General features: G+C 51.6%; 1 protein-coding gene across 7 annotated transcripts in view; it reads left to right on the top strand.

Annotated features, from left to right (window-relative positions):
• ADCK1 (aarF domain containing kinase 1) overlaps positions 1-7,916 on the top strand; it is a 79,547-nt gene extending 71,631 nt beyond the window's left edge. For 5 of the 7 annotated variants that reach the window (XM_059819654.1, XM_059819653.1, XM_059819652.1 and 2 more), the window contains 4 exons: positions 1,833-1,982; positions 2,233-2,430; positions 6,103-6,296; positions 7,741-7,916. In XM_059819654.1, coding sequence (XP_059675637.1) covers positions 1,833-1,982; positions 2,233-2,430; positions 6,103-6,296; positions 7,741-7,912 — 714 coding nt within the window. In that variant the 3' untranslated portion in view covers positions 7,913-7,916. The remainder of the gene's footprint in view (positions 1-1,832; positions 1,983-2,232; positions 2,431-6,102; positions 6,297-7,740) is intronic. The other 2 variants (XM_059819656.1, XM_059819655.1) reach the window with 1 other exon arrangement.
• Positions 7,917-24,743: the final 16,827 nt, after the last annotated feature.

The following is a 24,743-nucleotide window of genomic DNA, read 5'->3' as shown; positions in this document are numbered from 1 at the left end:
ACTCCGGTGCCGCAAATTAATAGCTTTCCAGGCTTTAGCCATGACCAAGCAACAGGTTTGTAGAACTGTTAGCCCCTGTCTGGACTTGTGTTTAATGGGTATGAGGCATCACGCTGTGCCCCAGATTGTCCCCAAGTCCTCATCTTCAATAATTCTGTGCTCTTCCAGGTCCCTGGAGGGCAAACAGCTGAGACAGAGAGGGTGAAAAGTGGTTTGCTCAGTGTGTGCACAGGTGTTGTGGTTGATGATACAATCAGTCATGATGTCCAAGTCCATTCCTCCTGGTGTGCAGGTCCCTGGCAAGCTGTGTGAATGAGTGGCTGACTTAAAACAGAGTATCTGGCACGTCCTTGGACTGTCAGCAAGTGCTGCTCAGCTCTTCTAGGAGGTCACAGCACCTGGTACTTTGGTCCTATCCAATTTTAGAGCTTGTCGATGTAGGAGACCTTTAAGGGTCACTTCATTGCTCCAGTGATCTCTGCTGGTGATTCAGAAGGGAAACATCATTCCCCTCAGTCAGTACTTAAAATAATGCCAGTGTGACATTAGGGGAGCTGCACTACAGAAGACCACAGGGCTGTGCTACGCCACCTGTGTGAGTGATTCATCATGGGGGCAGCATTCTCCATGATTCGCAGTGGCTCCAGGTCCCACTTGAGGGACTGAGGGTTCTCCCACTTGGTCCTACAGCTGTCCCTGTCGGTGTGCTGCAGGTAGGGTTCCTGTTCTTTCTCCTCGTTTGTAGTTACTTGGGCACTATTCATAACGAACGCTCTTCTCGGAGGTGGCCGCATTTCAGAGGTGGGTAAAGCAAGCCCTTCCCTGGCTGTCTGTTTTTTTCAGGACGAGCTGTCATTAGTATCCCTGTTACCTCTTCTACCACCTCTGCTTATGGGGACAGCTGCCTGTTTACTGCTTACACTGTGTGTCTGGAGACATGCTTGGAATCATTTGTAATGATTGTTTTTTAATTGCTTGTTCAAGTACTCCACTGTGGAGCACCACACCGCTCTCCGATGGCAGGGAGGGCTGCCAGTGAGATGTCAGGGTGAGGCTGCTATGTTAGTGCATGGCGAGGGATTGATCCTAGACCCTGGGGATGTTTGCTTGCTCCTAGGAGGTTTTTAACTTTAATAACATCTCTTGGTGATAAGGAGCAGCAGCACGGAGGGACACAGCAGTGACAGGATTATTTAATCAGCCTTTCTGTGCTGCTTCATCTTCACAGACATCGCAAATCAGATTAGCATGGGTCTGAGGAAAGGAAGGGGGAAAGTGGGGGACAGTGTGATGGAGGGAGGGGAGAGGGAACCCATGTTCATTCTGGTAAGCAGATGGACAGGCTGAGTCTCCTCCCACCCCTTCTCCGCTGGGTCCTGCTGCCATCCATGGATGGAAACACCTGAGTCTTCCTCAAAGCCATCTCTCACCCACCCCAGGAACTCTTTCCATGCCTTCCCTGTGAATGCCTGTCTGCCCCTATCTGCTGTCTCACTTTCGTCCTCAATACCAGAAACCCCATTCCTACCAACAGGTATTTGCTCTTTTTTAGGCCAGGCAAGTGTCCTTAAATAACCCCTGACCCCACAAACACCTACATGGTGCCCTCTGCATGGATCCTTCCCTGAATGCACTGGGTCACCCTGCAGTAGATGCCAGCAGCTACCCTGTGGATTTGTCAGTGTGAGGAGCTGCAAGAGCTCTGCATGGGGACATTGGCACGTACCAGACCCTTGCTCCCTGCAGTGTGGGCATGCGGGGGCTGCTGAGCCTCCCCCGGCAGGCACCCTGCTGTGAGTGGCAGTGTGCGACTATCTCCTGTCTCCTTACAGATCTCTCGCAACCTGGGGAAGCTCTACAGTGAAATGATCTTTGTGAATGGCTTTGTGCACTGTGATCCGCACCCAGGCAACGTGCTAGTAAAGAAATGCCCAGCTTCTGGCAAGGCCCACATTATCCTCCTGGACCATGGGCTCTACCAGGTACGTAGCTATGGGGGGCTTCCAGGGCCTCGTGAGGCTGCCTGTGGGCATCAGGCTGAAAGAGCACAGCCGGCTGCAGCCGTGCCCCCCTAAACCCATATGAATACATTTTTCCTTATTACTCCCGTAACCCTCCAAGGATATTTCCTGGCGCTGAAATGGGGGATAGGGCACAGCTAGGGGGTACAAGGCTTTCCCCCCCGGTTCCGTGTCCTCTGTGGACTTCTGGGGACCATGTCTTCCTCTCCAGGTGCTGAGCGAGTCATTTCGCATGGACTACTGTCGCCTTTGGCAGGCCCTCATCAAGGCTGATATGAAGAGGGTGCAGAAGTACAGCCGGCGGCTCGGGGCAGGGGATTTGTACCCTCTCTTCGCCTGCATGCTGACTGCCAGGTCCTGGGAGTCAGTCAACAGGGGCATTGACCGGTCACCAGTCTCAGCCAGCGAGGTAGGTCCTGTGTGCCCTTCCTTCTCCTCAGGTGCCTTTCTTTGTTGTAACCATTTGCACCACTGGTATTGCAGCAATGCTGGGCAACATCTGGCAGCTCTGTAGCAAATTCTGCATTGATAGCTGAGCTAGAAAAAGCCAGGACTCCTTCTGCAATGTGTTTTGTAGTGGCTGAACTTAATTTCCCAGTATCACTTGTCATGGGCTGCTTAAATTATGTATAATATTTTAATGGTTAATGGGAAACATTTGTACATCAGCCTTTTCTTGAAAAAAGTGTTGAATGCAGCTGTGCAGGGAACCATCAAGGAGGATAGGTTAAGGTAGAGGAGACATAAAGGCTTAGTGGGAAGACATGAGAAGGATAATGCATTACCACTATTCATGTAAATGACTAGCAGCACTGATACAAACTCCTAAAATCTCTTGGAAATTACCTCCCAATCAGAAACCCTATTAACTTGGAGTCAAGGTTGCTTAACTGCAGATCCTGTCAACTCAATCACTACAAATCTAGGAAATTGCCACTTTCGTTCTCCACCCTTTCCTATCCACACATGCTGGGATCCTTTTCACGCCTCCTCGCACTCCTGACATGCACACACTGCCTTAAGAATAGTAGCAGCCCCTGCCAACAGTGCTGTTTTTAGAGATGAGCATACAGTGATGTGATTTCAGCCAATGGACTAGTGTCTGTAGGTAGAAACGTGTTGCATCCTATGGTTTGTTTTTATCTGCATGCATTTGTAGTAGAGAGGATGAAATTCATTTAAGTAGCATTATAATATTGTCCTGTGACATTCTCTTCTGGAAATTCCTTCGAGTTGGCGTTTCATTTTGATGGATGTGGTGGAATTTGCTGCACTGGCTTGCCATTATCCATAGCAATGAGTAGGTCAGATACCTTGGGTAATGGACCGCCCCCACCCCCAGTAATTTGATTGCTTCCTACCTAAGTTAACTTTCTGCATATCAGAAATAATACAGTGACTGTCTAGCAGATCTGTGCTTGATCTGGTGAGTTCTGGAGCTGGTAGCTGCAATAAAAAATTCAGAGGCACCAAAGCAAATCAACACAGAGCTGGCTCCACTTCTACAAGGCCAGTTTTGAATCGGAGCTATTAAGTGATGTTTATCCTGAACTGGCTTGTGAAGGTTATGCCAGAGGTACCACTGCACCTGCATGGTACCTTGTGTGGGCAAATGAACTTTGTCATTGAGTTGAATTGCTTGTATGGAGCCAGGTCTGTTGTCTTTGCCTACATGACACAATTAATGCTGAAACTGGATAATCCTGCAGCAGATAATGGGGAGCTGAGCAGATTTGCCGTGGCATTAGGAAATTAGCTGCTGCTTGCCCTTAGTTTAGAGGTGAATTTGAAAGATTGTATCAGCAGCATGAGCCAAGCGCTGTGTAGGGAGGTACTATCAGCGCAGAGCTCCAGAGAGTGTGCTTGAGGATGTTTTGACCTGAGAGTAGCCTGTGAAACAAGGAAGCAACCCTCCTGAAACAAAATCTTATCTGTAGTGCTACGTCCAGTCTGGAGCACTGCATTTTGAGAAAGGTTTGATGAAACTGAGGAGAGTTCAGTAGGAAGCTACAAGGACTAGTGGTCAAGCAGATGCAAGCTATGAAGTAAGCCTGAGCAAGTTAGGGCAGAAAAAGTCTAGAAAAGCATGGGTTGAAAAGAGTTGTAGTGATTTTCAAATCTGTTAAAGACTGCTGTGAACAGGACAAGAAGTAATGGGTTTAAATTCAACTAAGGAGATTGGGGTTAAACATGAGAAAAGCCAGATCTAATGGCAAGGCCAATGAAACACTGGTGCGGATGGTCTGGGGAGGTTGTGAGTCACATCACCGGAGAGTTTTAGGAGCAGGGTAGGCAAATGTGTGAGGATTGCCATAGGTGTAGTTGTTCCTGCCTTAAGACAAGGCCAGGCGGCAGACCGCTCAGGGTGGCTGCTAGCCTCATCTCATCTGATTTTATGATTGTGTTTTGCTGCAGCCTCAGCGATTGCAGCCAAGGGGCTTTTCTCAGGTCCTGTGGCATAGCTCATTTCTTCCTCTGCACACAGGCTTCACCCTTGACAGAAAATGACAGTTCTGATGACAGATCATGTGGTTGTTTTGTGATGTGGACAAGCAGCTGGAGCTAAAAATAAAAAGAAATGAAATAGAAAATAAAGTAGACTCTGCAGTGATGCTGGCTAGGATAAGGGATAAGAGATAATCAGGGAAGAATTTTCTGCCCACAAATAATGGAACAAAGCGTTTAACGTTTAGGAGAGCTAAGCGTCTTCTTGCTGAAGCTTTGTCTATTTGGTCAGTGACGAGGCAGGAGGTCACAAAGATTTATTTGTCAGCAGCAAAGCAACCATGGTGGTGTGTGAGCTGTATACATCTCTGACCATCATGACCTGCACACTCGATTTGTGCAGGTCTGTTCCTTTATAATAAGTCTGAAGTTCACAAAGAGTGCGTGTGAGATCCATGAAATATAGGCCAGCCATCCCTCATTCCAGAGGAGAGAAGGTTTTAGAGCTGTCCTTTCCCACAAAGGACCCTCCCTCCTGTAAGAAGTCCTTTACTGTCCTCTGCATGTGTCCTCCTGGATTCTGGAGATTTCATATGTTCCAGGGACTTCTTCTGTTTGGATTTGCTGATTCATGTCATGGCCTCTGTAGGAAGAGGTAGGGACCTGGTTAAGCGTATGGGATCAGCTCCACACCACACTGTCCTACATTTACTGGGATGGTGGGGGAACTCTCAGATCTAAAAAGAGGCAGAAGAGTTGAGACTGGCTGTCTTGGATGCTTTGGTGGCTCACGTTTGGAGGGGAGCCCATCTTAACTGGCTTAGGCTGTAACCCATCAGCTATCACTGGGACCTTACCGTGGGCAGTGTATTTGTTAGAAGCTGGGGAACCAAGGAACATGAAGGATCACTCTGTGTCTGCCTTGGTCTTACACTTTTTCCTTAAGCGTCTGCTACTGGTGGCTGCCAGACAGGGTAGATAGATAGACCCTTAGTCTGACAGATGACAGTTTTTGATCTTTTGGGTTAGCATGACACTTAACTGCATAATTGCTTTCTCACCTCTGCTGAGTTGTGTTGAGGACAGAGGACTAAACCAGGCCTTGGAAACAGCTTCATCAGTATAGCGTAAAGCCATCAGCTGCATGGGACAGCAAGACAAGGAGCAGCCTGGTTGTCCCTGGAGCATGCCTCCACCTTCCTGAGGAGTCCTGGGCAACCTGCAGCTCTGCCAGCTTTGGGGTTGGTGAGGTGAGACTCAGTCAGAACGCTGCAAGGGCAGTAATGAGACATGGTTGCTGCAGGCCAAGAACTGAGATAGCAGTGAGTGCCCTGTTCTGCTGAGAGGCTATTAATCCTGCCGCTGAGAGGCTATTAATCCTGCCACTGAGAGGACAGGGCCTTATCTCACTGAGGGGCAGGTGGGACATGGCAAGAGTGGTCTCTGCTGTGAGTGCTTGGGACAGCCAGGTGTCTGCAGTAAAGCAGGACAAAGAGCTCTTTAGCTTCTGGCCAAGAGTCATAGCCTGAAAAAACACTGTCTCCTCCTGCCAAATCTCAGCTGCATCTGGATCTGGGTTTCCCATGCACTCTCACTTCTCTTTCCTTTCTCTCTGACATGACCCGGCTGGCTGCAGGATGTGGAGATCCGGTCCAACGCTGCTGCTTACCTACCCCAGATCACCCAGCTCCTCAACAACGTCCCCCGCCAGATGTTGCTGCTGCTGAAGACCAATGACTTGTTAAGGGGCATTGAGTCAGCCCTGCACACGCGGGCCAGTGCCAGCTCCTTCCTCAACATGTCTCGCTGCTGCATCAGAGCTGTTTCCACGTGAGTCTCTTCTCCAGGCACCAGAGGCCAGACATGGAGCAGCAGAGGCTGGTTGTCCCTGGGGGCCAGGAGCTGGAGGGGATTCCAGGGCCAGCCAGGGCCCAGTCCCACAGTAGCTGAGCAAGGCAACCAGGGCAGACCCTGAGATGGTGATCAGGTCCAATCAAAAGTCCATATCATAATGCATGTCATGGTAACAGGGCAGGTCCAAGGTCAAACCAGAAAGTCAATCTGTAGATCAGGTCCAGTGGTTTTCAGGCAGGTCCATGGTGACAAGACAGGACTGAGGTCAAGCCAAGAGGTCAGTATGTGAGTTGAGGTCCAGGTCAAGGGGCTTCACAGCAGAGCATGAGCTGGGGACCATTCCCCCTCCAGTGTAGCTCAGGCAGGGACTGAAGGTGCAGGCCTGAGATTAACAGGAGCTCCTGGGCCTATGAGCAGAGGGTTGGGGGAGGTCTCAGGCTAGTCAGGACCATTAAGGCTTATTAGAGCCCCCCACTCAGGGCCCTGACAAGGCCTAACTTGACCTCTTACTCTTAGCTGTGGACCTCTCTCTCTCATGAGCACATCTGCTGTGGTCCTACCCCTGATCAGTTACATGTCTCAGCTTCTATCTGTGCTGTTCTCGCGCCCATCAGCCTCTCCAAAGGACAAGTGTCACCCTGGGGTTGGGAACAGGGATGGAGTTGGAGCCCTAAGGTAAACGTTTAGGGTTTGGCCCCTCCAGAGGAGGGGAAGGGGCTTCCTGCCTGTTACAGGCATCACCACTGGGAAGTATTTATGGGTAGGAAAGATGTGCAAGTTCACTGCTGCCAGTTTCTGCAGCGTGACTGAGGGGCTAGGGCTGACTGTGAAGATCAGGCTGATGTGTAAAAGCCAGGAACAGGAGTCGTGCAAGTGATTTCCATCTGTGAGTCATACGAGTCAATGCACTTCTGCCTCAGCTTCCTCCTCCCTGCAGAAGAAATAACAGTTATTTCTCTGGCTGATGAGGGACCTATGAAGCCCAGTTAACCTCTGCTTCTAATGAAAGGTGGAAAATTACTTTTCCTGGAATCAGTGTGTCAGGCTTGCTGGACTCTTACAAGTGTGCTACCAGGAAGGGCTATAGGGGTGTGCACCTGTCCCTGTTAGCTGAAGTGAAGCTGGGCATAGAAGCAGAGGATGCCATGGCCCAGGGTCACTACACACAGTGGGGAGAGAACAGGACTCGCAAGGCTGTTTCTTCTGCCAGATTTGTGCTAGGAAGGCAGTCCCCAGCTCCTCAGGAACATTACTTGGAGAAAATACCTACTGCCAGGGGGTCTCCACTGATGATGACTCTCCAGAGGTTGGGTGTTCCCCTTCCCTGGGGCGGGTCAGTTGTATTGAAGATGTAGGACAGGCCTCCTTCCCACCGGGCTGCATCATGCTGAATCTAATGCAGCTGTTTCTCTCATTCTAGGTACCAGAGGAGCAAGAGTCACTCGCTTTACAGGAGGGCCCAGATCTCACTCACAGAAGCCCTGAGCCTGTGGCAGATCAACTTGTATGAACTCTTCCTGTGGCTGAAGGGGTCCCAGCTGGGGAACTGGGTCATTGCTCTCCTGAGCCAGATGCACCATTCCATGTACTGACATGAACTGGTGGGAGAGGCCTGGGTGCTCCCTCCATCCCTTCTGCTCTCCATGGCACATTTGCCTTTCTGACTATTTCTGTCTATTCTGTGGGCTATTTTTGGGTCTTGTTCCATGTTACACGCTGCACTGTCCTTGCTTGTTACAGCATTAGCTTTCTCTGTGGCGCTGAGAGGTGGAGTTGGTGCTGGAGCTCTGCCATTTCATGGTTTAGGAAAAGGAGGTGCGGGATACCATGTGGCTGGAAGGGCAGGGTACTTTCTTTCGCCATCTGAGCAGGGGAAATTCCACTCCGATTCCAGTGGGACTGCACTGGAAACAAAAGCCTCTCCTTGGCTCTTTCTTAAACAATCTTACAGAATTTAAGAGAATCCCAACCCTGCCTAGAATGCCCCAAAGCATTTCTCAGACCCTCAGGGAGAGGTGGTAAGTCCCTTTAAAATCCAGTAGGGTTTATATTAGTTTTTGCAGTCTCCTCAGTCTGATTTCTGTTCAGGTGTGCAGAGAGTTTTTCAGAGGAGTGAGATCTTGTGGAGAGTTGGCACTAGGGCTTCCTCTCCCAGCACCAGGGAAAGGGGACCCTAATGGTGAGAGTGGTGCACTGGGAGTCTGGCTTTCTGAGGTTTGTCTCCAGTCCTGTCAGCAAGTGCCTGTGTGTTTTTGGACTTTTCCTGGCCTGTTTCCTTGCAGGTGAAATGGGGGAAGGGGACAGTGGTCCTGCCTCTTTCCTGAAATTCATAGAAGGCAGGAAGAATGACAACTCAGGGCTCTGAAACTGCTGTTAATGTATGTGTACTGTACAGTACTGCCACACAGCAAAATAAATGTTGTATCAAAGACCTTTGGGGGAGGGATGCCTGACTGTGCACTCAGGGTGTTGTTTGGGCCTCTCACCTCAGTCCTGTTTCCATTTCTCCACTGAGTAATTGATGCCAGGCAGCACTGTTAACTCCTTGCAGGCCAAATGAAATGGCCTCTTGGTCTTTCCTCTTCCCAAGAGGTTTGTTCCACACCTGGGTCCTCTGGTGCTGCGTCAGATGTGTGTTGGGATGGGATGGAGGAGCGGGTGTCATCCTGCTGGGAGGGTGCACCACTCCTTGCCACCCAGATCCACACTAGGCCTGCCTCCTCCCTGCCTGCGGGAGCACGCTGCAGCACATCTGTGAGACATAACCATCCCTGTGCCACGCACTGAGCATTTCACCTCGTCACCGCCTGTGGCGTTTCACTGCTCCTGTCTCGGACGAAAACCTGCCACTTGCTCAGTGGTGCAAGTGACAGGTCTGATGACTCTGACTCTGCAGCTATGGGACAGCTACCAGGAAGTCTTACCCAGAGGCCTCATCTACATGTGACATATTTGGGATCCTGGGAGATGTCCCTGCTGCTTGTGAGGATTCCTATAGCCAGGAAGGGTGGATGGAGGTGACTGCTCAGATCATTTCAGCTTTCTCAAAAACTGTCTTGGTGAAAGGGGACACGAAGGACAGGATGGGAACATCCCTCTACTGCCAGCAAGCTTGCTAAGCTGAGGGTAGTTACTCAGGCACCAGGCTGTGCCTGAGAGCAAGCCACAAGACGACGTGCACTCTCCCAGTTTGCGTGCAGTTTCCCAGCTTGCATCAGTGCGAAACCCCACCTTGCAGTGAGTCCATTTACATGGGAATGGAAGCAGGGGGCAGAGTGCGGGTGAGTGCCTGTGTCAGCCCCTGAGGAACAGATTCTCTTACTGGCTGTGTGGGAGAGGGAAGGAATGTAATCCAGAAAAGGTACCTGACTACAGGTGTGCTTGGGCATGATGAGTTAGTGACTGCAGATGTGTGGCTTATGACAGCGACTATGTACATGCTCAAGAGTGAAGGCACAGCTGGCTGGCTCAGGACTGTCAAGAAGTGGTGTGTGATTGATGGAGTTGTGGATGGGGAATTACTGAACTTGGGTTTTTGGTCTCCTCTGCAGTCAGTCGTGTCACCCTGGTGTTAGGTCTCTGAGCCCTTCCTACTGTGGGGACAGCAGCAGGAGTGAGGTACTCTCTCCCATCTTTGCTAAGAGCAAAAAAAGAAACCCTGAATGTCCTCGCACAGCTTGTCCCCAACCTGTGCAATGACAGGTCAGAGATTCCCCTGACTTCTGGGTTGTGTGATGGCGTCAGGGAATGGAGTGGTGGTAATTGCAGTGACGAGACTTCTGAGTCGACATGGAGTCATAGGGGCCCTGGAGTACTGGTCCTGCAGCCTGTACGTGAGCAATCTTTGCTCATGCGATCAGCCTGGCTGAATCAGTGCCTTGCTTAGGCCCACCCACACTGGCCAGCCTACAAGCTGTAAGTGCCTGTCTTGTTCTCCTCAGTAGTAGAGCTCTGCTCAAAAAATTGGCCTGGTGCACCCAGTGAAGTCCAGGAGACCCTCTAGCAATGGTCACCAACTGCACATCCTCATCTTACAGCTGCCCCTGCAAATGCCTTTGCCTCTCCATGTCTAGATATACCAACCAGAGCACTGTCTGGGTCTCGCCAACATCTGTGCGTGACAGCTCATCACACAGACCCTGGTCGTACCCCTCATTTCCAGAGGATCCTGCATCATGGAGGGGCTCCCCGCAGCTGACGTTTGTGTTGACTTGCCAAGCCCTCAGCCTGCTCTCAGCTGCCATGCCTGTTCTTCCTCCCTCCCCCAAAATCCAGCCATGTGCTGCTAGTCCTGCTGCCTGAGGAAGGTACTGGCCCTAAAAGTGGTAGGGAACCAGCAGTGCCTCAGACTGTTGTTTTTGGCAGCAGGCAGAGAGCCGCGTGTATTTGGAAGAGCTTTGTCTATTGACATTACTCTCTGCTGGGAGGCTGCGTGCTTCGGTGTTAGCAGTGGGACTCCTCCATCAGTTGTGCTCAGCTTTCACCCTTCCCACAGTTAATCAATGAGGGTTTGCCTGAGGAAAGAACAAGCAAACACCCGGAGTTTGACCCTTTAACATTCCTGCCTTGTCTTTTTGCTGAAAGCCCTCAAAGGTGAATGTGTTAAAAGGGTTTTGAAAAGACACTTTCTCATCCCAATTTCTGGTTGTCAAACACGGGTAACCTGGATCAGCTCCATGCACTTGGCCTCTCCTTCCAACCTGCATTTATTGGCGTTTTCACCACCAGCAAACACAGCCTGTGCTGCTCTGCTTGCAGGCGGCACGCGGGCTGCTGTCTGCCCAGCTTCAGCTGCGAGCGAACTGAAGTTTGGTGCAGGCTCTAAACATTGACCTTGTAGCAGGCTCCTGAGCCCACCGACTCTTTCTCAGGACTGACAAGTGGAGGGTAGGAGCTGGGGCCAGAAGTGCAAAACTGATGGGCATCTTTCAGCCCCTGTAATGTGAAATACTACATTGTAGCCTTGTAGCATCTCCCATTCTAAAGGCTCTCAGTACTCTCGAAGTGTTGGGGAGCCAGCAGTCCTTTTTGTCTAGCATTTAAATGTACTGTCATTAGGTTGGCTGGAGGTGGAAAATGGGGCGGTCAGGGTAAATGACGTTGCCATGCAAAACTGCAAGAATTTAGGGTATGAAGTGAACGTGCTTTTTCATATCCAGCTGAAGAAAAAGCCAAAGAGAGCATTAGCCCATGCTGAACACCATAGCCTTTACCTAGCACATCCAGTGAACTTCAGTGATGACAAGTGGGTGGCATATAGATTTGCAGATCGAGGCTGCGTAGTGGCCTCTGCCATCTTGCAGGGGTGTGTGAACCTCGTGCAGTCGCAGCGTAGAAGCTTTCCAAATTAATCACTCCCTGCTTCCCATAGCAAATGAACTGTGACCGGCATGAAGCCTGGTCTGTGCCAAAGTCATTCCCCTCACAAATTACTTCCCGTGGGTCACTGGGGCTGTCTTCTAATGCATCGCTTGGCAGGGCTCTTCCCCCACCACCGCTGCATATCTCCATGTCCTCCAGCACCATTCTCCCCCCCCGTACCCCGAGTCCAAAGGGGTGTGGGTAGGCTGCTGGGTCCTGGAGCATGCAAGGAGCCGTCACGCATGGTGGGCTGTGCCAGGACACCCGGCATTCAGGTGGGAGCAGAGAGATGGATGTCTGGAGGGCCACAGCCCTCAGGGCAGCCAGTGCCTTCCCCCTTCATCCCCTGACAACTGGATGGCTAGAAAGGTGGGGACAGACATTTCTTCCTCCTTGGCTCCTCTCTAGAAGCAAGAGGGTGGGGCTGGCTCCTGCCCCTGCAGCCCGAGTTCTGGCCGTCCCCATCTCACCCAGGGGATGTGCTTGTCCTGGGTGATTGCAGCTTTCAAATGGCACAGAGCAAACAAACAGCACTGAGATCAGGAGGGTGCAGGCTGGCATGCCCTGCACTGGGAGGGGCGGTTTGGCACTGCTGAGCTGGGAGGGATACTTCAGAGGCTCCCAGCCCTCTGGGTAAATCCAGGTCTGCTTGGGGCTGCTGATCCTCTGACAGCTTGGAGCAGGGGCTGTAGGGAAGGAGCAAATGGAGTCTCTGAGTTTGCTCATCACCTCCCTCTTAATGTCTGCAGCAAAGCAGCAGAAGGGCTGCTCTCTGCTCCGCACCAAAGAGTCATCTCCTGCCTCAAGGCTTAGCTGAAGATCTTGATTGCTGTAGGAGTGCGGCAGCCCCCAGGGGGTCCTGCTGTGCCCCTGCTGCCCCCGCTTCGGGCTCCCGGGCCACACACCTCTGCAGCTTCCCACCTTGGGCAGGGCTGCAGCAGTGCTGGGGGCCGGGACCTCCAAAACTCCCCAGGGGGGAGTGCCCTGGACAGCGAGGTGCCAGCAGCTGATGTCTCTGGGGGCAAGCTGCTGCCACCACTCCGTGCTCGCTGCCTCACCCTGTGCTGTGTGGAGTGAGTCTGCAAGGCCCAAAGGCTTTCCGTTCTTTCCCATCTCCAGTCCTCATGTGATTGACATCCTACCCCTGTTGTTTGCGAGGGGACTCGGCCTTTTCTGCTTTGCTGCAGTGTGGCAATGGCCGGTGGTTAGGAGCAGCATTGGCGCTCCACCCGGGCAGCAAACTGCTCTTTGAGGAGCAGCAGGAGAATGCATGTGATGCTGTGTGTTTGCAGCAATTAATTTTTGCTAGTGAGGACTGGGGGTTTGCGGATGGGAGGTGAGGAGGGTTGAGAGAAGGGCAGAGGTGTCCCCCACCTTTTGGGGGTAAATACCAAAACCCACCATGGCTCTGAATGGATTTGTTATCTCTAAATGCTTCTGGACTGCACTTTATGCTTTTTGTTTCACAGGTTGCCCAGACGCTGTGACAGGCAAGTCACCATTGCTGGCACAATGAAGGGTTCCCCCTTCCTCGTGCCACCCCATGCACCAGAGCAGCGTAGTGTGTTACTTGCTGAGGCGAAGCTGCCTCTGGGAGGTGGTTCAGAGCCTTTTTTTGGCTCTGTCTCCGTGGAGCTCGCCTGTGGCTGTTTCCCTCCCTCCCCCAGGTGGGATTCAATTGTTGTTCCAGCTGGTCAGCCAGCAGCTATCACTCTGCTGGGGATGACAGGCTGGCGGGTGCAAAGTCCCTGGTCAGGAGGCAGCCCGGGTCCCCACTGCACCAGGGCACCGGGGCCACCAGGCTCCCGCTGGCATGGGGCTGGCCCTCTGTCAGCCCTGCCAAGGTACCTGCGGGGGGGTCATCCTCCTTCCTCCAGCAGTTGCTCGAGTGCTGCCCAGGACTGTGAAAGAGCTGGACAGTGAGAGAATGACATTTGTAATTAATTAATTACCCTTCTGAGAAAAATTATCCTTTCCAAGCACCATACAGGTGATAGTGATGTCCCCTTAACATCTAATTCCATGAGGTATCACTAGGACCTTTCAGGTGAAAAGAAAACCTACTAGCAGAGTAGCAGCCCTGCTGAAAAGGAGCAGGAAGGGATTACGGGGAACCCCAGGTAAACGTGAGCTCGCAGTGGAAACCATGTCCTAGGCTACATCAGGAGGAGTGTGGCTGGCGAGGCTGCTTGTTCTCCTTCTCTGCTTGGTGCTGCTGAGTCCACACCTGAAACAGTGTTCTCTTTTGGTTCTCTCAGTTTAAGGGGGATGTTGAAAAACTGGATTGGGTCCAGTGGAGGGCACGCGACATGGCCAGGACCTACTGCCCATCCTGCCTGTGAGGGAGATGCGCTTGTTTAGTCTGGCAAGGAAGAAGCAAAGGCATGAGCTGATAATGGCCAGCGACTCTTTGAAAGGGAGTTAGAGAGGCAATAGAGCTAAACTCTTTCTGGTAGTGCCAGTCAACTTAGCAAGGGCCGATGGCCACAAGTTACAGCTTGGATAGTTAGATTGGGCACAGGGATGAACTACTTCATCAGGAGGGTGGTGCAGAGCTAGGACATGTCACCCAGAGAGGGTCTCCATCCCAGGGGGCTTCAAGGACCTGGCCAGCCAAAGCATGGCTCAGTGGGTCTCCTGTTGACGAGAGTCTTCTTCGGAGTGGGAGGGCAGACAGACAAATGCCCCACGGCCCCTTCCAGCCAGCCTGCCAGTGAAGCCATGCAACCACTGCCATCGAGTCAGCGCTGTGGGATGAAGTTGGCTCTGGGTTTCACCCTTCCCATCTCTCCCTCTGTGTCAGTGTCTGTGCTCAGACATGAGATAATGTCCCTGCCCAGGACTCATCTTTGCTCTGAAGCCCAGGCCAGAGCTTGCTGGCTGTTTTTGTTTGGTTCGGTTGTGGAGCCAGGGCTGTGAGCCTGCCTGTCCCAGCAAATGCCAGCCTGGATAGCTCGCCTTGCAGTTTGAATCAACCAGCCACTTCTCAGGTTGTTCTTGGGCAAAACCTGCACGTCGCGGTGCCTTCCTGAGAAGAGGCAGTGTGTGCCCTTCCAGGGTCCTGCTATGGCTGCCTTGGGCTTTAATCAGACTTTAAACCAGGAGTAAATTCTACTTATACCCAGCTGAAGGCTTCTTGAGCAGACTGGACGGATGCTAAGTGCCTCTATGTGATGGTAATCAGGTCCCATAGAGACAGTGCTGAGTGTTTCCCTGGCTGAGGGCAGTCAGCACACAGCACGTGGGGTGGTGGGAAGCTACACCCAGCTGAGAGATCTTCCCCATGCCAACTTGGAAAGCTGCTGCCGCTTCTCTGCAGGGTAGCGATCCGCGTCTCTGTTCCCTGCAGGGATTATTGCTGTGCATTTGCCCACAGCTGTGCCTGAGGGAGCCCTGGGCAGGACGTGACTGTGCACTTACCTGGGTGCCTCCGGCCGACCCTGTGACACATTTGGCAGCACCGGCCTCCCCCAGGAGTCCCCATGCAGCTCAAGGTGACCTTGTCAAAGGGTAATGGCCTTTCTAGGTTGGCTTGTGTGGCCCAGGGAGCATGCCTCTGCTTGCCATCCTCCGTGGCACTCCAGATCAGCCACGGTGTCAGATCACTGGCTGCTCTTTGCACAGCTTCCCTCTTGAGCCGCTTGCTGTAAGCCAGGTACTTTGATTTCTGATGGTCTTGTAAAAACTGTTCACCCAGACTGCATGAGCAGTGAGGAGTAGGGAAGAGCTTTGGTATTTATTTTCATTTTATTCATATTCTTTTTTGCTGAGGCTACTTTTCCCTACTCTGATACATATGAGCATAAGCCTCTTCCTATAACTAGAAAACTGCAAAGAAAGGAACAAGACTTGGGTCTGAGCTAGCAGGATGTGTCTGCATGTAAAATGCATGTTAGCTGCTGGTGGTTTGCAGCCCTGCAGCTCCAGCGTCAACGTGGATGTAAGCGAGGAAGTGAGTGTCTCCCCAGGGTGGCTGCCCCATGGGCCTCTGCTCTCCTCCCAGCCTGCAGCCTAACAGCACCTCCAACTTTAATAAAGCAAAGATGGAAGAGATTACTAAATGATAGCTAATAAACAAAGTGACATGCACGAAGCCTGGTCATATCATGTTGCTCTTAAAATATGAAAAATAGTAATCATGGTCATAGTTTTTACTATCTTGTCCTTCACCATGCCTAAACTATCCATCATGCTGATAAGGCTGAAAGGAAAACCCAGCGATATAAGATGCGTATATCACAGGGCAGCCAGTCCCACGGCTGCCTGTGCTGCACCCAGTCTGCACTAGGACTGTGGTTGCTCCTTGGCGTCATGAGACCATGCAGTTTGCTCTTCAGCCCTGGTCTTGCCTTGGTTACATGGTTCATGCAACTCCTTTAGTTTGGAGACTGCTCCATGGTCTCGCTCTCGGGATCTCCATCCAAGAAGAAGACCTCCCCGTAGTTTCCTTTGGTTGCTGGGTTCATACTTTCTGCCAAGCAGTCCCGGATGAGGGATCAGACCCAGGGGAGCTCCCGCGGGAGGCCACAGGGCTGCGAAGCTGCTCGGGTGCTCCCATGCCATGTGTCCGGTCTCCAGCAGCACCTGAATTTTGCTATGGGAGCAGTGCTCTTGTGGCCCCTCTCCCAGAGCCTCCTGCCAAGGCTGGGCTGGGGGGTGCCACCCTGGTGATGCAGGTGGCTCTGGGTGTGCTGTGTAAGCTCCCTCTGCAGCCTGTCTTCTGCTGGGAAGGGTTATTTGCTGTATTGTACTACCAGTGGAAAAATCAGGACTGCATGTGCATTGGGCAGGCGGCAGAGCACAGTGCTGGCTTTTATTATTGGCAGTTACCCCCTTCACTTGCTTAGGGGCCTACGGATGTCGGAGTGCGGCTGCTGAAATGAAATGTTGTTAAACCTGGGACATAAATCATGGGCAGCCACGGACTGCTGCGCAAAGGCTTCCCCTTGGGTTTAGCTCAGCCTCATCATTCCATCGCCATAACAGAGACGGTCTTCTGCCCGGGGACCCCGCTGGGCTGGGTCACGCTCTGTGTCCTGGGTGGCCCCATGCAAATGTGTCCTGTGGCAGCGGCAGCTGAGCAGAGCCCAAACAATGGCTCTCCTCCTCTTTCTCTTCCCTGCCTCCTTCCCTCCAGGCTGGGCTCCTGCACCCCCCATCTCTGGCTATTGGGGGGGGAATTTCAGGAGGAGATGGGGCACCTCCTAGGAGAGAGGTGTTTTGGACTGCAGTGGTGCACATTGATAAAAACCAAGGAAGACATAAAGAAAGGCCTTGGGAATGGCCCAAAGCAAACTGATGCATTGTGCCCCTCAGACCGTGGCACAACGGTGCTATCTGATGCCAGGGTCATCGTCGGCTTGCACCAGGACAATGCCCGTCCCAGGGCATGTCTGAGACACCCAGGTCAGTCGGGAGCACAATGTGACGGAGCTGCCTTCTGACCTCTGGATCGGGGCATGGGGATGGGGTGGCAAGTGGGGGCAGGAGAGGGGCTTGCCAGGCTGCCCAGCTTGGAAATCAGCGGCACTGCTATCTCTGGGGCTGCCCATCACCAAAAGGAACCATATACCACAAATGCCAAAGGTTGGGGCTATCCCTGGACAGCTCAGGCCTGGTTTTTTGCTTACACTCCTCAGCCCTCGCACGTCCCTATGCCCCCTTTCTCATCTTGCTCCCATTCCTATAAGCTCCCAGCAGGCCAGCGGAGCTGCGGCCACGGAGCAGACACAGGGACCCCGCTGCTGTCTGCGCAGACCCGGGCCCCTTGTGGGGAGCATTGGGCCCCGCCAGAGCCGTCCCCATGGGCTCAGCTGCCACCGTCCGGCTCAGGCGATGCCTTTCTCCCCCACGCAGCAGGCTTTTGGTGCTGGCCGCCACTCGGGGACACCCAGCTGGTCCCCCTCAGGCAGTGACAAAGGCAATTACCTTGCCCCCAAGCGCAGTGAGCCCCATCCAGCTCCCCTGGCCAGCCACCGAGACACTTACCTGAAATTAGCTGCGGCCGGTGCGTTGCGGAGGTGAACGCGGCTGCGATTATGAATGCACTTCTTGTTTGTCTTTTCAGTGCCGAAATCCTGTCAGCGAGGAGAAACGATAATAACATGCTATTAAGTTCTTTCTGGATAATGTAATTCAGGAGTCAGGAGGCAGTTTGGTCATTTATGCCTTTGAAAAGCTCAGAATAATTTTCAGTGTCATTATCTTCCATTTTAAAGAGCCCGTTTCAAACATCAATACTGAGAGCCCCTCTCCTTGCCGCCTCACCCTTGCTTGTGTGGTTTTCTCCCACCTTTTGTTCCTGTTTTCTCCGAGTTTTCAGGGATTTGGGATTTGTTTCCAGTCATTTGTACACCCTGAAACACACACTGCACCCAACCCTTTCTTGTTCCCTTTCTCTTTTTATAGTGGGTTTGGGACCTTGCTGCTATTTTATTTAGCATCTCTAAGTCATGGCTGGTGAAATAGCAGCTCACGAGACTGCGGAACACCGCTCGGGCCTCTGTGGCAGGGAGAGGAGGGTGGATGTGATGTGGATTCGGGTCCCCAGGGAAGGAGCAGGACTGCAGGGCATGCGGCAGCGCACACCCCTCTGGGGTCAGCTGGCAGGCAGGGAGAGCCGCCCGGCAAGCTCAGCCCCCTCTGGAATGGGGCTGCGTGGGGGCACCACACACGCTGGAGATTTCAGGTGGGTTGCGATGCCCGAGGAGCAAACTGGGCCGCCCAGGCCATGGCGCAGGCATGGTGCTGGGGAGCCCATGCGGCCCGGCCACCACGGCTCAAGCAGCCACACTGCTCTGGAGCACTGCTCCCTCCATCTCTCTGGGCATGGCCGCAGCTGATGAGTTATATGTGGAGCTTGATGCATCATTATGTTCTTTGCTCATGCTTTTGTCAAGTGTGTGCTTCAGAGTAAGTGGTTAATGGATATTTTTGCCCTGAAATAGCCCCCAGGATAGGGAGCAGAGAGGCTCCTCAGCAGATGCAACTTGAACACCAGCTTACACTGCAGGCATGAAAACAGACAGATGTCTCCGAGTGAATGCAGCAAAAATTACTATCCAGAACTGGGGCAGGAAAACAATCTGGCTCCTCTCCTGCATGCACAGAGCATGGCTGAAGAGGAGAATTTTATTCAGTAAGTTAATTGGCAACAATCCCTGAAATGTCAGCCTTGGCCTTAAGTTTGTTTCTAGTCTTGGAAAGCATCCTAGCCCTTCTTGTTTTTAAAAGAGGAAGGTATATGTCTCCTTCCATTTTTTATGTGTGCTGGCACTGCCAATGTTTCAGTGCGAATAGGAAGGATAATGCCTGTCCATTTGCTGCCTTCTTCCTTCAGAGGGTGAAATGGGATCTCCTCTGTACAGAGTACAGAAAATCCGCAGGGAGCAGGCAAGAGTTGCATCCATCATTAAGCCTGGTTCATATTGTTCAGCAGCTTCTGAAGGAAGTGGTGGGCACTCACGTGCCAGCAAAGTCAGCGGTGGAGTCAGGCTATGACCTGGCAGGAGCTTATTTGCGGAGAGGGTGTGGGAAGACTCGCACAGGGAGCAGGCTCATTGGCCTCGCTCTGCCTAGAGGATGCAGGAGCATTAGCGGCGCAGTGCAGCTTCATTACAGAGCTGGGCCAGCATCGTTAGCACAGAGGATACAGTCTCCTTGGGACAGGTGTGACTAGGGATGAGGATGCTCTTTCCTTCATGAGAGATGGAGAAGCCTTTTAAACACCTTTGGCAGTTCCAGACGTTAATGCACAGCTCAGTGCTAGCCAATGATGCCGGGAAGGGAAACCACACGATAGCAGACCAGGTGCAAGAGAAGCATCTGCTCCCGGACAGCCGTGCCCTCCATCTGTGCAGAGGCCACAGGAACAGGGACCTGCTGCTCATCCAGGCACGACGGGCTGTGCCTGCCTCCATTGCATGTTGACTCCCTGCTCCGTGTTCAGCTGCAAGTGCCCTTCCGGGCGCAGAGGTGGATTAAATGTGTTTCCTGTAGTGTGGGGTACTTACATGGTTTCTCCCATGACGGTTTTCTGGTGCTTGGTATTTTAGCTCATGCTCCAATTTCTACCACAGTGGGGGTGCTCAGGGAGTCCTCTCTCCTCTATCCACCTACCTATTTTCATTAAATCTAAAGGACTTTCATTATCTCTGGGATCTCTATGCCTCTCTGTTGGTTGAAATTGGAGAAGGATTTGAATAAATGCCTGTCAGTAGGGAACTGGTAGAGGGTCAAACAGCCCAGTCCCTCCTTTCAGGACAGCTTCACGGGATAAGCTGTCTGCCCTTAAAAAAATTACTAACAAGGGAAAAATAAAGGAAAGAAGGGAAAAAAAAGATAGTGAAAAGCAGAGGAAACTTGACTTCTTAAATGGCTTGTTATGTCAGCTAGATCTCCATTCACTTTGCCAGCAGCCTGGCCAGCTTAGCTCCGCTCGCAGCAAGGAGCCTGCACCTGGCTGTACAGCCTCTCTTCTTGCATATCTGTCCCACTTGCAGCTGGTTTCTCAGCCTGATTTTTCCCCAGTTTCTGCTGCACTGACAGCCCTTGCGCTATCACCTCGCAGCACAGCTGGCTGGTGCTAGGGGCATGGCAAATGGGGCACAGGGAGGGAACGCCAGCTGGCACGGGGCACAGCTTCCCTTCGGTCTGTGCTCCAGCCACGAGGCAGGTGTTGCCCCATCTCAGCTGCATGAAGCTGGTAGGGCCGTGCCCAGCTGCCCAGAGCAGACTGCGTGATGCATCCACGTGCCGAGTCATTTCGCTCTTGCTTTTCTTGCTGGAACGTGCCTTCAAAACCCACTCTGCAGTGATGTTTCTGTCACTCTTGGTTTGCCTCTCCAAGACATCTTGGAGGGCTGAAGGAGGTCTGGCTGTGGTTTGGGCCAATCGATGTTGCTTATCAGTGGTCCTTATTGTAGGGGGATGTTGAGTGCATTTTAGATCACTCCAAAGATCAGTAGTTTGGTCTTAAATAGTGACATAACTCAGACCTCAGCTCAGCCTGGGTGGGTGGCTGGGACAGACACAGTGGCCAAGCTGGAGGTATTTTGGCAGGACTATGTGGAGAGCCAGGTCTGCAGCGGCATCAGCAGGCCAGGAGGCACCATCCCACATTTCATGAAAGGAAGGCCTGGGCTCTGTGTGCAGAAGGACTGTTAGCAGGGAAAAGGAAATGCTGTGCTAACCATGGCATGCTGAAGCCCGTCAGCCACTCTGCAGGAGCACCAGCTCTGGCAGGGAGATCTGGCAGCACTGCAGGAACAGGGCTCAAGGCACCCTCTGTGCTCAGCATGGGCATGATGTTCAGCTCCAGTTCACTTTTGCATTTGCTTCAGATAGCACTGTGCAGGGTCCATAAGTCACCTGAAAATCCTACCTGGTTCTTGGTAAGGAGAGTTCCCCCTTCTGATTTAAAGGGAGGTCTCTGCAGTGTGAGAGCAGGCAAGATGTCTTCTGATGGCTAATTCATTCCTGGGCTCTTCTGGCCATCTCCCGAGATTTGAGGCTGTGGGACTGCTCGTATGAACATGCATTTGTGTACTCATGTCGATGTGTCTTGGCTGGAACACTAAACTCCAGCCCGTGCTGGTTTTGCTCCCGGTGCACTGCCTTCTCCACACTCCACCGGCCGTGCAGCCAGAGAGACCTTCCAGTATGAGTGCCAAAGGACTGTGTCAGACCCCTGGGTGGCAGCTGGCCACGTGGTTGATGGATTATCCACTCTGAACACGAGACATTAATCTTCAGAGGGACAGACCCAGAGGAAGTGACAGAGTTAATCGCTTTGAGCATGGACAGCAGTCGGAGAGGGAGACAGTGGGCAACTCTAAGAGAGCAGTGTGCTTTGGAGGGGAAGAGGAAGCAAAAGGGAAAATAGAAGCATAGAGCAAAAAGTCAAGGGCTCTTGCTTGGCTAGGAGGGACAGAAGAGGACTGGGTGTTTTACAGCAGGACAGGACTCAGCCTCCACCAGCACCCTCATTTTTTCATTGATTTCTCATGTGTCTGATGGAAAACAGCTGCCCAGGATCTCTCCACAGTGGGACAGTGCAGCCTCTGCCCAGAAATACATGCCACATGGTTGCAAATGGAAGAAGCGGAGAGCAGAGAGGGCTGTTTAATCTCTGTTCCCATTGCCTTTATTGGGATGGCAATGCGAAGTGCTCAGGCAGGTATTTTATGCCCTACAGAATCAAACAACAGATTCTGCTGGAGACTATACTTCTTAGAAGCAGGTGAATTTAACTCAGAAAGGCAGCTCTGTGTTACTACAATATTCACAGAAAGTTGTTTTCAAACTCCACACTACCTTACTCCTGGGAAGCCATTCTGGGCTTCACACCAAACCAACTGCATGTTGGGCAGAGGGTTTTGTCACTTTTCTGTACATCTTGAGCTGGGTCAATGAGTATATTAACCACTATTACCAAATCTTAACAGGTTATCTTTAGGCTCCTACCAGCCTACGCAGTATCACTCTTTCCTCAGAAGTGCTTTGATATATATGGATTAAAAGTGTTACAAGTGCTGAGTATTAATGCCTCAATTAAAAAATGTGTAACTATTGTCAAGAGACAGGATATGTTTATATTATTAAGGCATATGCCAATGGATGATCCCACGACACATAGTCTTTCAAGTTATTTTTCTTATGTTTGGCCATGGAGGGATACGATGTAGCATGGGGGTTTTGCAAGTCTTGGGGTAGAGCCAGGAGCCCTAAAGAGACAGCCTTGTAAGCACCACTGTTCAGCTCTGGTCTTTTAATAATGTCAGTTCAAGGGGAAATCCACACCAGTCCTGGGCTGAGGTCCCCAACAGAGCCCTTGCAGGATCTTTACCACCTCTGCTCCGGGGCTGCACATATAGAGAAAATGTGTAGAATATTTCCAGGCACAAATCTCCTAGTTCTCCTTTGATGGAAGGACGAACCACATGACCTGAACATCTGGCATTACACAGACTGAAGGGCAATGGTGATGTCTGAATGGAAAAAAGTCATTAAAGTATTAACACTAGTCATAATTAAAAGCCGCCATTTCTAACATCAAACTGGAATCTTAATGGCCAGATTAGACCAATGCTCCATCTAGTCCAGACTACAACCTCCAAAAGTAGTTCATCCTGGCTGGCCCAGAGGGCGGTGGAAAAGCCACACAAATGGACAATACTTAAGACTTGCCAATTGGAGAAGTTTCTTCCTACTCCATACTTGCTTATCGCAGGTCTAAACTTTTAACAGGAAAGTTTCTGTCTCTTCTGTTAACATATATAAATATATGTATGTATGTATTTACATATAATGCAACTGTGCCTGTTTTCAATAATTACTGAGTACCTTGAAACCTTTATCTTTATAACCAGTGCAGGGCACAGTGACTAACCAATTGACTGTGTCTATCTGGGCCCAGCCATTCCCTGTGACACAACGGTGGCAAAGACTGAGTCACAGGGGTGGTCACCAGGGTGTCCTGTCCAAGCCCTCCTGGTCATATGAGTCACCTGGCTCCGTCACATCACCTGATCGTCTTGGGCACTTGAGTTATGTGGGCTGGAGTTGAATCACCAAGACCACATGAGGCATCTCAGTTCCTAAGATCAGTTCAGTCGCTCCGGTAAAATGCAGTTAAACTCCAAAGATTGTCTTTAAAAACAGAGCAAAGGTATGCTCCATCTTTAATGTTTAATCAGAGCAATTAGTGTTTGGGTTTATTTTCTTCCACCCAAACCTGCTACCTGTGCATATCACATCAGTGCACGGTAATACTAGGTTGTGTTGTAAGGTAAGCTGGGCTTGGAGAACCTCTTCTTCCCCTCCCACACCTTAGCCTGCTTTACTTTGGGCTCTAGAAAGGCCTGTTGGAAAGCCAGAGAAAAGACATTGCTGGTCACCATGGAAGAAAGAACAGCTTAATGAGAGGAGCTGCTGGCTGTCATGGCTTTTGGAGAAGGATTCAAGAATGAGGACTCCAAAGGGTTTGGCTGAAGAATTTGGAGGAGTGTCACGGTTTAACCCCAGCCAGCAACTAGGCACCACACAGCCACTTGCTCACTACCCTGCCCCAGTGGGGGAGAGAATTGGAAGGGTAAAAGTGAGAAAACTCATGGCTTGAGATAAAGACAGTTTAATAGGTAAAGCAAAAGCTGTGTGCACAAGCAAGGCAAAACAAGGAATTCATTCACTACTTCCCATGGGCAGGCAGGTGTTCAGCCATCTCCAGGAAAGCAGAGCTCCATCATGCGTAATGGTTACTTGGGAAGACAAACGCTGTAACTCCGAACATCTCGCCCTTCCTTCTTCTTCCCCCAGCTTTATATGCTGAGCATGACATCATATGGTATGGAATATCCCTTTGGTCAGTTGGGGTCAGCTGTCCCGGCTGTGTCCCCTCCAAACTTCTTGTGCACCCCCAGCCTACTCGCTGGTGGGGTGCTGTGAGAAGCAGAAAAGGCCTTCACTCTCCGTGTAAGCACTGCTCAGCAGTAACAAAAACATCCCTGTATTATCAACACTGTTTCCAGCACAAATCCCAAACATAGCCCCATACTAGCTACTGTGAAGAAAATTAACTCTACCCCAGCCAAAACCAGCACAAGGAGGCAGAGTGGAGGGCCTTGAGGTGGAGGCAAATGGACAGGAGATGAAGGTGGAAGACTCCTCCATGGTATAATGTCCCAGAATTCAGATGTGGGGTGGAGAGGGGTTGGCTCCTCCTATTGATCGCTACTGCCTGGTGGGCTTGCTGTGCTGGGGCAATGGGGAGGTTGCTGAGGGGCAGGGTCTTGTGGGGATGTCTGTGGTCCCAAGCTGAAAGAAGACATGAAAACTCTCGATGTGATTCAAAGAGTGTCCTTGCAGATACACCACAAAGCCCGCTCTGCAGGGATCCTCCTTGGGGTGATGGGACATTCCCTATCCCGGCTTCTCTGCCCTCCTCCTGAAGCTGCCACTGGGGAGGATGTCTGTGGGAAGTGTGACAGCACCTGATCTGCATTTCTACCTTGGCAGACCCCATCCCTGTGATTTCTGTGCAGTATTGACTACACACACTTCTGT

This window comes from Gavia stellata, chromosome 7, assembly GCF_030936135.1.
Source record: "Gavia stellata isolate bGavSte3 chromosome 7, bGavSte3.hap2, whole genome shotgun sequence".
Classification (NCBI taxonomy): Eukaryota; Metazoa; Chordata; class Aves; order Gaviiformes; family Gaviidae; genus Gavia; species Gavia stellata.
Note: the sequence above shows the minus strand (reverse complement) of the source record. Positions and strands in the feature narration are given on the sequence as shown.